This window comes from Nelusetta ayraudi, unplaced genomic scaffold (genome assembly GCF_046127955.1).
Source record: "Nelusetta ayraudi isolate G7.1 ecotype Tasmania unplaced genomic scaffold, CSIRO-AGI_Nayr_v1 ptg000076l, whole genome shotgun sequence".
NCBI classification, from domain to species: domain Eukaryota; kingdom Metazoa; phylum Chordata; class Actinopteri; order Tetraodontiformes; family Monacanthidae; genus Nelusetta; species Nelusetta ayraudi.
Window position 1 is genome coordinate 1,020,034 of NW_027466126.1, and position 13,776 is coordinate 1,033,809.

The 13,776-nt window shown below is 42.7% G+C and overlaps 1 protein-coding gene and 1 long non-coding RNA gene across 2 annotated transcripts in view; one reads left to right on the plus strand and one right to left on the minus strand.

Annotated features, from left to right (window-relative positions):
* LOC142899882 (uncharacterized) overlaps nt 1-9,757 on the minus strand; it is a 52,090-nt gene extending 42,333 nt beyond the window's left edge. Inside the window, exon 1 of the long non-coding RNA XR_012928819.1 lies at nt 9,619-9,757. This is a non-coding gene — a long non-coding RNA (uncharacterized LOC142899882). The remainder of the gene's footprint in view (nt 1-9,618) is intronic.
* s1pr3b (sphingosine-1-phosphate receptor 3b) lies at nt 9,726-13,727 on the plus strand. The gene is made up of 2 exons (XM_076043773.1): nt 9,726-9,919; nt 10,411-13,727. Exon 2 carries the CDS (start codon nt 10,477-10,479, stop codon nt 11,620-11,622), a length of 1,146 nt encoding a protein of 381 aa, XP_075899888.1. The 5' UTR covers nt 9,726-9,919; nt 10,411-10,476; the 3' UTR covers nt 11,623-13,727.
* Nucleotides 13,728-13,776: the final 49 nt, after the last annotated feature.

Consider the following 13,776-nt stretch of genomic DNA (forward strand, 5'->3'; position numbering starts at 1 on the left):
ACTGGTGATTTATGTTATTTTATTATCTCGTGTTACTTTCCGGATTCTCCAAGTTGACAAATTCCTCTGCAATTGCATGCAGTGCATCAGCCAAGCGGACCATGCAAAGTCTTACAAACAAAACCGCTGTGCTGAGCGTATACACATCACTTATCCAGGCTTGACTTTAATTCCATAATTATACCTGTTTATTTTATGGGGGCTTGAACGTCCTTGTAAGCAGTGAGTGAGTAAAATTAGCCTCTGAAATCAATCAAGCACAAGTTTGTGGAGGTGTGTTATATCATCTGCATTACCACACACACACACACACACACACACACACACGCACACGGACTCACAAGTTGTCGCGCACACTCGCAGAGAAATACTCTGGGGCCTTGGCACCCAATAAGAAAGCAAAGTGTGGCCTCAGTGATTGGCTAACAAACTCCACGTGCCTATCTTCCCCTCCAGCATATCTTGGCACTGCACTGACAGATACCTGCCAAAATGATTGAGCTACAACTAACTAACAGTCACTAACAAAGTTAGCGACAAACGGGTGGAGCAGACCAACTCTGGATTTTAAGAAAAGCAGTGACGACACAGTTTCCTCCAGCGGAGCTGCCTTTAATTCATCACCTACTGCAGGACACGTTCAGGACAACTGCAGCAGCGACGAGGAACACAAGATGGGCTGGACAAGCACACACACACACACACACACACACACACACACACATTAAATGGCTCATCAATCAACACATTTCTAAAAACATCTTGATAAGACGGCTGTGACTGTGGATAATCAAAATGTCATCATGTCTGACAGGTAATACGTCACATAATAAAAATCTATAATCCTCATAAACAAAATAAAAGATGACAACAAAACACACCCACTTGATTTGTCAGAAGAGGAGTCGCCTTCACTGGCTGAGCTACAACGATTCTCTACTTTGCACTGACCTCCAGTGGACAACAAGCGACACTGCAGATTTTCTTGCGTCGAGAGTTTGTTCGTGTTTGATGAACGTCTAAAATGCACATTTATGTGACGGAGCCTAATTTAAATCGAAGACTGTTGCAGCTGGAATGACTTCCTCTTCATCCTTGAAGGTGGCTGTCCTTAAACAGGCTGAAAGTCTCACTGAAAGTCCATCCATCCATTTTCCATACCCGCTTAGTCCCGAGGTCAGGGTCACGGGGGTCTGCTGGAGCCTATCCCAGCCGTCTTAGGGCGAAGGCAGGGGACACCCTGGACAAGTCGCCAGTTCATCGCAGGGCCACATAGAGACAAACAACCATTCACACTCACATGCACACCTACGGACAATTTAGAATGTTCAATTGACCTCACATGCATGTTTTTGGAGTGTGGGAGGAAGCCGGAGAACCCGGAGAGAACCCACGCAGACACAGGGAGAACATGCAAACTCCACACAGAAAGGTCCAAGGTCCGGGCCCCGGAATCGAACCCACGACCTTCTTGCTGTGAGGCGGCAGCGCTAACCACTGCGCCACCGTGTCGCCCTCTCACTGAAAGTAAAATTCTCATTTCACGTTTGAATCTCAGTTCTGAGCTGTATCACTTTACTCCCCTAGAGGGCGCTAAAGGCTTTGTTTTGATTCTATTTCCTGCTATAATTTGAAAAATTGATTTGACTGCAAATCCTGAAATAGTTTAGTTTTACTATTTGTATAGCTTCAAATCTTTAGATTTTATTCTCAATGCTTAGCTTTGTGAATGTGTAAAGACACTCACAACTTTTGCAGAGCAGGATGTGGAAACTTTTTCACTACCCCATTGTCAATGTGATTTATAGTAACAATAAATCACAAAATATTGTAATGCAAATGTAAAAGTTTGTCCATGTTGTTCCGTCATTTTCAGTCATTGTCCTGAAGATTCATACGCCGCCACCCTGGCTTCTGAGTGTGTGTGTGTGTGTGTGTGTGTGTGTGTGTGTGTGTGTTATGTGTGTGAGTGTGCGTGTGTGAGTGTTCTGCCTGTGCACACAAAGTGCTTCTGATGGAACATCCTCTGAGGAAACTGCGCGACAATGCCGCAACACAATGCGGCTACAATCATGAGGACTGTTGGGGTTCTGTGTGTCCGACAGTCTCTGTGGGGTTGCTGCTCGCCCAATCAGGAAACACCTTCACAACAAAAGGCCTTGAGAAGGTCGCGGACAAACTGACCGGCTCTCAACCACAAAAACAAAAACGAGCAGCATCATGTATGCAGACACTTAGTCACATTAAACACCCTCACACAATCTCTATTTACTGCTGATGGAAAATAAAAAGAGGAAGTATTAATATACAGCCACAACCACAAGCTTATTTAGGAAACTACGTCATTATAAATATATATATATATATGTATATATATATATATATATATACATATATATATATATATATATATATATATATATATATATATATATATATATATATATATATATACATATATATATATATATAAATATAAATTGTTTGATTGTCAAGCAATTGATTGTCATCTGTCACTTTAATTCAAAACCTTTCCTTCTTCGATGCAACGAATGCGATGGATGCGCTGAATGTTTGTCGGTTGCTGTTGACCCCCCTGCTTCTGGTTCGGCACCAGGACGTCACTCTGCCTCGCAGACAGTCGCCAATGCAAGACAGACTTGAGTGTGTGTGTGTGTGTGTGTGTGTGTGTGTGTGTGTGTGTGTGCGTGCGGGCGTGTGTCTACATACTTTGAGAGGGCCAGGAAGTCTCCAGTTGCACTGCTACCAATGAAATATGTATACAGTTTCGAAGCAGACAACTCAGCCGAAGCGTCTTGGTGTAACAGTCCATCGAGGCAGATTGAACCCCAAAGGTTAAATTTCCATTAAAGGTCTCCAGGGTGGGAGTGGGGGATTTATTGTTCATTAAAATGTATTTTTAACAATGAAGTGACACAGCCACAATGACTCACGGCGCTGAGATGCAGTTAATTGTGTGGCCAAAGTTGGACTTCTTTGAAAAGAACACAATGGGACTTATTTATTTTTTTATTCTCCTCGTGAGCTCTTGCCGGAATCGACGCACTAATGTCTGACTGTCAAGACCATAAATACTGTATATGGTGGTTTTCAATATCGTCTTCATTCCGTATCTGTACATAATCTATGAATAGGTTCAAAAAGGTCAAAAGACTTTGCGATGCTGCCAGTGCATATTTAAGCATGGGCGGTTCATCGCTAATTATGTTTGCATAGCTGTCTGGTTTGCGCATAAAAAAACGGCGTGCGCAGCAGGAGCTTGAGTAGTGTGTCGTGTTATCTATTTCCTAATGTGCACCTGCATTTAATCAAGAACGCTGTAATGGTTTCCTGTGCACTTACTACGCATCTTGGCAACGTGCTAGCTGGCAAAAAAAGTAGATTTATTGATTGTAACGTGAGGAGGGCAGCAGATAACTATTGAGATTGTTTTCTTTGGACCTGGCATTATAATCTTCACTGCCGACTGGAGGTGAGTGTAGAAATATAACAAACAAACAAACAAACAAACAAACACGTTTCAAGAAACAGACAAAACTGATGGGATGGCTGAATGATCTGGCACAACATTGACTGCAACACATCTGCTTCCAACGGATGGATGTGGAAACAAGGGTATTGACTCAACAGAAAATCCAGTTAGATGGAACTAATGTGGTGTAAAAGTTTTGGAGGGTGAGCGGCGTAAACACGTTGACTGAGGATCCTGTACAAGTACTTTGGACACTAATTGTTTGAAATGTCCTCCTTTTGTTGCAGACCTGGAAGACGAATGAAAAGGACCAGCGGGGATGACAGAAACATTGATTTGTGCATCTGAGCTAAGTAAACAATTTTGCTTTGGCTTGTGACGCGAGAGCCGAGCCGTTTCGACCCAAGTGCACGATAACAGGTGTTTGTGTGCCAGCGGCTTCCGAGCCTCGTCTGAACACGCAGTTTGTCCTGCGGTCACAATGCGGTGGTGAAAAAACTTACCAACCTTTGCAGTGGCTCAAACGTGCAATTATCTTTTGTTTTTTTTCACTCAGCGATGTGTAAATTTGACATTTAGGACTGAGAGGTCATAGACTAGTCTAGTCTCGTTCAACTTCTCCTGCAGCAAAGAAGCAATGACTCTTTTAAAATATTATGCAGACGACATGGCCCTGGCAGCCCATCAGACTGACTCCCAGTCAATGCTTCGATATCAGCAGGAGGTCCAAGCCCTGGTCAGAACCTTTGCTGAAAGGTCATTAGAGTTTAGCATCTCCAAGACCAAGGAGCTGTGCTGTCGCTCTAGAGGCAAAAATCCAGAGCACCTGTTCCAGCCACTCAGGATCGACGGCCAGCTGGTGGAGCAGGTAGAGAGTTTTAAATATCTGGGGACGGAGATTGACACTTGTCTGTCCTTTGCACAACACACGGATGCGGTCTACAAAAAGGCACAGCAGCGTCTCCACCTGCTCAGAGCACTGAGGACTTTTAACGTCGGCAAAGACATTTTAACTCTTGTTTATAGATCACTTATCGAATCCACTTTCACCTATAATATTTCATCCTGGTTCAACGTCCTTACCACCTCCGCCAAAACAAAACTCTCCCGCATCATAAAGCAGGCCAGCACCAGAACATCCCAACTTCCTCTGGAAGAACTTTAAAAGGCGATGAGTGGTGAGGAAAGCCACCGCCATCACGGAGGACCCCTCGCACCCCCTGCACCACTCCTTCATGCTGCTGCCATCAGGCAAACGATACAGAACCCCACTGGCCCGAAAAAACATCTACAAGAAATCATTCATTCCCTCTGCAATAACTGTTCTGAATATTTTTATCTGTGTGAATATGCTTGAGTGGTTTTCTTTTTAAGCTGTATCAAAGACAAATTTCTGTTGTTTTTTTTGACTGAAAACAGACGATAAAGTTCTTTCTATCTATCTATCTATCTATCTATCTATCTATCTATCTATCTATCTATCTAGTTCTTTCTTTCTTTTCGACCAAAGGAACCAAGGAAGTCACTCTTACAAAAACAAAAGACAAAGTATCTTGATTGAATGAAGTTCGGCAACTTAAAATGATGATTTCAGCATCAAATTTTCTCAAAGATGCTATGGATGCATACATAGATAATATAAAAGAGAGTCCTGAGGAGTTGTGAATACACTGCATTTAGGGAAGTGTAATATTTTGAACTTACTCCGCTTCTGCTCTGCACGGGTTTACGGCAATGTAACGGCCCTCCGTTCAGCAGTTTGTCAGGCAACAACCGATAAACATCGAGCCTCGCTGGAGGAGTGCAGACCTAATGGCCCATAGAGAGAGAGAGAGAGCGAGAGCTCACATTAGTGTTTGGGAGACCACTGCCATTGCACTTTGCAAGAAAGGAAGAGCAGCTCGGCGACCAATTCTTTGACAGGATACTGCAGTGACAGGTATATTAATGTGAATAATGTATATTAAATTAATTATGTAGTGTTGCGTTACGCTATGAGCAAAGCTATTTCGAAACTTTTTCACACTTACTCAGTTATACTTTAAGGCTCAGATGGAAACCGAAAGTTCAGTTCATAATGTTTTGGGTTTTTTGGGGGGGGGGGTTTTAGTATTGGTATTTGATTTTTTTTTTCACCAAAGACCATCAGATGGAAAATGAGGTAGAAAATCATGGAAAATAGATAAAACAAACAAAATATAAGGAGCACGTTAACACACGTACTTGTATTTACTGGCTAAGTTGAAATTCTTGTGACATTAAAAAAAACATTATTAACCCCTCAATATATTACATATGGGTTAAAACTGACTTATATACTGGCGATCATAATTCAAAACGATAAAATGCAAACAGGTACAACTCAAACAACTGACCACGGTTTTCCTCTGACTTTTAATCTTCCTTATGATCAAAGGATCATAGTTGATTTAAAAAAAGAATCTTTCAGCATCAATTAGTCAGAAGTACCTCTGGCATTTCAAGTAATTTGCTTTAACAAAGAAAATGAAAATTGCTCCAGGTCAAGCAGAATAACTGGGCGACGGTGATACAAAAAGAATGCATGATAATCGTTCCATTTTAGGTTTGAATGGCACTCTAACCATTATACTGCATTGCCACATGTGCAGGGAGGTGAGGAAAATATTATGCGCGGTCGCCAGCAGCAGCAGAACCGACTGTAACCCTGGAACTATGTAATTATCAGAAAAGCCCTCAGACTGCGTCTGCAAAAGAAGAAGAAGAAAAAAAAATTCCAATCTCCCATGTTAAGTGATTTCAGCCTGTGAAAAAAAATATGTGCACGATGGTGGAGAGTCAGTTGAGAAGCTAGTGCAGTTTGACAAAAGTCACACATGTTGGCATAATCTCGATAAAAACAACGATTCTCTAAAGCCGGTTTAATGGAACACTGCACTGCAAGAGCACCGCACTCAGTGGGAGAGCCAAAGGTGAGAGCACTAAAAAAAGGAGGGGGAGGCCAAAAGTGAAAACGACCGAAGAACTATTTCTGTTTGTGTGGCCTTGTGAAGCTGGCGGATCCCAGACTAAACTGTAGCACTGCTGAAATTACCCCACCCACCCACCACCACCCACCCCGACCTCGGCAAAGTCCCCGAAAGCCTTGTTCTTCGTGCATGCAAGACGCCGCCGTCACTTGAAATACTGCCGCCACAGAAGCCACAGGGCAGGAGTGGGACTGTCCGCCTCACATTCACAGGCCAGACTGGAGGGGCGTGTGTTTCCCTCAAATTGAAATTAAAGGCACGGTTGTCACGTAATTGCACATGCATGTGCCCACTGCCCACGGCGCTGACCCCAGCTCTCGCGCTGTAATGAGAGGTTGAGAGCCTGAGCAGGGCAAGCCCTGGCAAAAGTAATGGCTGCAGTAATGCCTGCCAAATAGAGTTTGTAATGGGATCATAGCACTAAAGCACACGGGCCCTTATCTTTATCCTATCCGGCCATTCTCCCTTAACTGTTAGGTCTTGTCTTTGAGTGAGAGCCTATTATGCTGCCAATCACAGAAACTGCATTGTAATCTATAATGGACACTCATGAAACGATTCCTATATTGCGTTGCGATTAATAATGTATGTCTCTATATGTTTAAGGCCCTGAGTAAAGAGGTAAGTACACGTTTTTTAATCTCAGGGCCCGACTGCGGGCTCGCGCCATTCATAACACTAAAAAGTTGAATATCTCACTTTTGATCTCTCATGTAACACTCTACATATTTATAACTGCATCTGGTTGCGCAAAACTGTCAGTGTAACACTTTAGAAAGAATTCAACAGATATGCGGTTGATGGCAAAACACTACATCTGTGATATATATGAGAGGGTAAGACGTAAGAGATTTCTCTACCTTAATCAAGCAATCACAAATTGATCTTTCAGTGACAGGCAAATTGATGGGTAACTTTACTATTTATTTAGGAAAACACTGTGCACTTTATACATCACAAGACTGAGTTATAAATCGTTTGAACTGCAGACTTAAGGCGCAACATCTCTAAAACGAAGCATGAGAAAACCTCCTCTAACCACTCAGATTTGAACTGAACTGTAAAATATCCACGTCAGGCTGTACTTGTGTGGTGGAAACTTTCCTCTAGAAATGGTTTAAGCAGCTGAGAAGCGAACCGCTCCAAGGAAGCAAAGGTTACATCGTGCAGCACAGTCAAATTAGGGGCTGTGGCTTGTTGGTTTCTACTTAAATAGTCAAGCATTATAATCGGGGGGGAAATCACACATATGGCGAACTGATGATTTTAGTAAGACATTCAGCTCCAGAAGCAGACAAAATGAAAGCAGTGGAAAGGTTTAATTACTCTCGCACTGACAAAGCTGACAGGAAAATTTAGCCTTGTATTAACCAGAGAGGGGGTTGCTAACAGTCACAATTTAGTGAGGGTGGTCCGGCGGAAAGTGAAAAACCCTCAGCCCGTGCGTCTCTTCTCCTCAAAAGGCTATGAATACACGTGGACAGAGCCTCGCTTTAACCACATATTATGGGGTTGCGCTGGCAAATGGTTTCAAATTCGACTCAAAGTTTATGTAAATGCAGATGTAGGGAAAGGCTTTGCTGCAGTTTGCTGAAATAACCCAAGGTTTTTCCAACCATGTTCCCAGTTTGTTAATCCAGCTGCTTTTATGGCGAAGCCTCGCTGGGATTGGTCCCAGATTTTGCTGCGGGTGCAAGTAAGTCTGTGGCGCTCTCTCTGAGACTTTCCCATTGCTACTGGTGCACTGTGGGACTGCAGGAAATGACTGAGAATTGTGACTGCAACAATGCCGATGGAGGCGCGCCAGACCGCAGTCGTTTATTCAACCACACAAAATATTCCTTGGGTTAATGACAGACACTGGAAGAGATCTCTTATTCAATGATTTGGTCTGTGGCACAGGACGGAATGTGCTTTGTTTGAAGAAAATGAAAAGCTGAATCTGTGGGCTGTGTAAAAGAAAGTCGGTGAGACATCTAGGATTTGAGTCACACACATGTAGCGCACAACTCCACTGAGAAATAGGACACGGGATTACTCAGTGTGCAACGACTGGACGACTGTTGTTGAAAAAGAGCAGCTACAGCCTCTGATAACTTTATTTCTTAGCAACGGTTCGTCTTGAAGTCTCTGCTGTTTAGATTCCCTGGTGGTCATGTCTATTTTAAAGAGCCATCATCTGCCTCGCAGCCTACCAGGCTGTTGAGTACTTTTCTACAAGCCCTGCCCATCCTTCCTGGATATGAAGTCAGGGAGGATGAGAACAAAGGATGGGCCGCGGTCATCCTAAACTGCTCCACTGCGTTGTACGCTTGCCCGTTTTCCCTGTCTCACTTTTTTTTTTCTTTTTTTTGTCCAAACACAACAGGGGGAAGTCAGCTGCCACTAACTATAGGCTTCTGTTGAACTGTGAACTGTGTTTATGTTTGCCTTGACTCTGTTAATAAACACTTTGGTCCTCAGCTTTTAGGGTCATTTCTTTTTGTTTGTAATCTACATTTATTTCATCTATTCATTTATTTTAACACAGCATTATTATATTTGGTCATTTTCTTTCTTTTTAGTGGTCAAATTCAAATCTCTCAAGACGTCTTTCAACTGAATAAGACTATAGTTAAGATAAGAGTAAAACTGGAAGGTCACAAGTTTAACGAAAATGAAAGAGGAAAGAACAAGATGAATTATTTTATTTTTTTATTATTATTTAATCAATGGTCCGAGGGCATATCAGTTACGCTATTATCTTGTTGCTAGCTGCTAATTTTACTAGCTAACCAGCGAACATTTTTATTATTTGACCCTAAATTAGTCTACTTGTATTGGGGGGAAATACATTAATGGGAATACAATTCATACTAAATTACTTAAATTACGTTAATATGTAAGCGAACTAAATGCTAACTAAAATGATTATCAAATGCTGGGGCATGTCTTGTATTTAATGTTTTTTAAAAAATAAAAAATAAAAAATACGGAGACACACGACAATAACCTGTGATGCGCAGTACGTATGGTTGAGCAAAAAAGAACCGACATGACTTGTCACATCTTTTTGTTTATATATATATACTGTTTTGGATGAAATGTGTTTTAAAACAATGCTGGCGTACTACTCACGCCTCCTCGGTGCAGGCTTCAGGATTTAGACAGAGCCTCCAGTCCGCCCCAGCCTCTCCGCTACTCACTCAGCCCGGCTTGGAGGAGGGAGGAGGGGCGAGGTGTGACTTCCAGCCAACCGTCGACGACAAACTTCGGAGTCTGGAGACCAGTGAAAGATGTGGACGAGCCCTATTCCAGCTGAGCGGGCGAGGTGGACTTAAAACAACTTGAATATCTTTATGCCTACACGCCTGCGATGAAAGGTTTCCTAGAGCGCTTCTTCAAGTTTCAGCTTCAGCCGCACCGCGAGCATCCCGCGGTAAGTGTGTGTAGTTTTTTGGGGGGAAGAAGTGAACCGCTCCTGTCAGTTTTAATGGAATTCTGTTCGTCGGCGCTGTCATGGTAAATCGTGATGCATTATTTAAAAAGCGTGCATTATTCGTAAAAAATTTAAAGCCGACAGAGTGCCTAGTAAAAACCATAGGTGAAACTTGACGTGCAGCTGAATGAGCTCCTGATAGGTTGGGCACTGGTCCAAGAATGTTATGTAAACAAACTGCATCCTGCTAAAGACCTATTTTTGAGTTGTTGACAATTTGTTTACCATATTTTTTGAAGTGTTAGAATGTATTGCTTGTTCTTGGAGAACTGCAATAAATTCTCTCTAACCGGTAAAAAGATTCATGTGCTTTGTAACACAATAGGAATAGATGGTTACACTGGATTCCGTTTAGAAAAAAAAAAAAAAAAAATCAAATCAAATACAACGGCTGTCTTGTTTCAACATGTCCATCACATCTTCCCTTGCAGTGTAACACAGTGGATCTGTCCTCCTCCTCTTCTTACCTCTGAGTGCTATCAGCCAGTCCCCTGAAGATGATCAATCCTCAGATAAACCGCCACTACGAGTTCACAGGGAAACTCGATCACCGGTCCAGCACCGGCATAAGCGACGGAACACTCGACATCAAAACCATTGCGTTCCTGGTGGTGTGCAGCTTTATTGTCCTGGAGAATCTTACTGTGCTGGTGGCCATATGGAGAAACCACAGGTTTCACAACCGCATGTACTTCTTCATCGGCAACCTGGCGCTGTGCGACCTGCTGGCTGGAGTCGCCTACCTGGTTAACCTCCTCCTGTCTGGAGAGAAGACCTTGCACCTCACGCCCATTCTGTGGTTCATGAGGGAGGGAAGCATGTTTGTCGCACTGGGCGCCTCCATTTTCAGCCTCCTGGCCATCGCTATAGAGCGACACCTGACCATGATCAAAATGAGGCCCTACGACGCCAGCAAGAACTACAGGGTGTTTTTGCTGATCGGAACCTGCTGGATAGTTGCCATCTCGCTCGGAGCTCTGCCTATCCTCGGATGGAATTGCCTAGACAACCTTCCGGATTGTTCCACTGTGCTTCCCCTTTACTCCAAGAAATATGTAGCTTTTTGCATCACCGTTTTCATTGTTTTGCTCCTGGCCATGTCCATTCTGTACGCCCGCATATACATCGTGGTCAAGACCAGCAGCCGGAAGGTGAGCAAGCACAGGAACTCCGAGCATGCAATGTCGCTGTTGCGCACCGTCATCATCGTGGTTGGAGTCTTCATCGCCTGCTGGACACCCATCTTTGTCCTTCTTTTGGTGGACGTGGCATCAACGGACCGCTGTCCCATCCTCTACAAGGCCGACTGGTTCATCGGCGTGGCCGTGCTCAACTCGGCCATGAACCCGGTGATATACACGCTGGCTAGTCGGGAGATGAGAAGGGCCTTCTTGGGTCTTATGTGTGGCTGCTGCTACCGGGGAAAAGCCATTGTCAATGGCAGCGGGAACAGACAGTCTCTGGAGCCCAGCCGCAGCAGGAGCAAGTCGTGGAGCAGCCAAAACAACCCCAACCAGAGCCAGCGGAGCTCCAGGGAAGGGGAGCTGGACAAGGACGAGGAGATGGCCCATGGGGAGGTCTCAGTGGTTGCTGGAGGGGTGGCTCAGGTCGACCTGGAGAGCGACAGAAAAGGCTGTAAATGAAGAAGAAAAAAAAGCAGGTTGAAGATGGACCTTGTGTAAGCTACTGACTCACTGAGGTGTGACCGATGAAGACATGAAGGATTTCTCTGAGTCAAGTTAGACCAAAGCTTAAGCTGCAGGCCGGTGCTTTTGTTTGTGCCTGGTATTGACAAATCTGCATTATCCATAATAAGGCTTGTTTTTAAAGCTCGCACACTTAGCATTAGATTGATTAATGCATACTGACAGTATGTTCAGTTAAACAATCAATATCATCCCCTTTGTTGAGTACAGGTCAAATTTCACCAACTCCCAGAGGGAGCCATGCATTTTCTAATTTGGTCGTTTAATAATTAATTGAGGAGAAACCTCGAAAAACCATATGGGAAAAAATGCATTTGATGATCTGAGACTCACGGCGTTTTTTTTTTTGGTCAGAAAACCATTTGTGAATAAATGGTGCTCTTAGCCTTGACAGAAAATAACATTCACCTCTTGGAAATGGATTAGAGCTGAATGTTTAACTGAAATAAATTGAAGTGCATTTAGTCATGTGACATATGGCATTGAATAATGATTGTAGACGACTGTAGCCTATTAATGTAAATTGCAACCGTAAGAAAAATATTTATTATTCTGTAAATAGTCCTTTTTGGTTACTTTGTATCGACTCAAAAACATTACAGCAGGCTATGCATGCACTGTGTATGAATAAATTGTGCGTGTGAAAACACTCACCGAGAGATTTGACGTACTTCCGTTTTGCTTCTGCTTCGACAGCGTCATCCTGCAACCGCACGTACAAAAAATTAATGACGTAAAGTTCCTCTTAGTTCAGAGCACTTAAAATAGGAACATTGGCAGGTGCATTGAGGTGATCATTTTACATGCTCACATCATTACACATACACAGTTTAAGTTTGTTTGATCTTTTTTTTCAGCATGAAGGCAATAACCATAAGGAAAGTAACTCAGTCAGTCTGCACTACAGACTTTAGGCTGAGCTCTCCACTTGGTATCATGGCACAAATTAAGTGTCATTTAGATGCAACAAGATGAGCAGCCATTCGGTATGCATGGGGGAAAAAAACAACATAATTTTCTGCAACAAAATCCTACGGTTTACATATGTTGTGCCTTGTATCTAATACGGCCAGTAGATGGCGCAAATCTACAGCGTGGTGAATTTTCTTCACTGTGTAGAACATGTAAAGAGATCTGTTTGCATGGACTGGAACTGAAAATAAGCATGTATGATCTAGGGTGGTGTTTGTAACTTGCTTTATGAGCTTGGTATCCTACCAAAGAAAAAAATAATTGCAACAGGTGTTGATTTTGTTTTTTATGCGAGTATTTGGACATGTTCAGGCTCAAGCCAAAAACCGCCACAAAGTAATGTGTTGTTTTTATTACAGCAAAGACATTAACTGAGATTCTACACATTCACGGTTTTATTGCCAACAGTCATACAGAATTATGATAAAACCCATCCGACTAAAAGATTAAATCTGTAAACATCATTTGGACTTGTTTCGTCGTTTTTATTTTCCTTTTTTTTTTTTTTCCTTCTAGGTGTTTAAAACTAAACCTGTTCCAAAATAGTGGGTTTTCCGTGTGTTTCCCCTCTGACAATGATTAATATTTAGGATCAGGAAATGGTACATTTATATTATACAGAGAAGAGGGGGAGGGGAAGAGAAAGAGCTAAAGAGTCTCAAGCAGCAACACGCAGCAGGGCAAAACACGACCTCTAGTGCAGGCATGCCCCATCGAAGATCAGCTATTGCACTTTGAAGAGAGGGAGGGAGAAGGAGAGAAATAAAAAAATAGTTTGTACAAATGAAAGGCACATTTTCATTAACAGAAATCTGTGAAGAAGCCATGATTATTATTTTTTCTTTTATCCTGGCAGCGCTTTTGATTTGTATCCTACAATTCAAATATACTTAGAAGGACCAATGTGCTGCTCCTGTTGTATAGCTGTTTCTGAATAGTTTTGCTCTTTAGATAGGGATGAATGCCAGATTTCTCTCATATTGATGCATCAAATTTAGCTTGTTCTTCGTCCTTTTCCCAAGAAATCTCTGTTGATTCTAAAAACTGACAGACTAACTGAAATTTGGCAAGTGTTTCTGAATGTCAATAATTCCAATTCTTTTTGTCTCTCTTCATGTC

Bases quoted from the DNA above. Each gene is read 5' to 3' on its own strand.
- s1pr3b (XM_076043773.1), top strand. From the start codon at position 10,477: ATGATCAATCCTCAGATAAACCGCCACTACGAGTTCACAGGGAAACTC.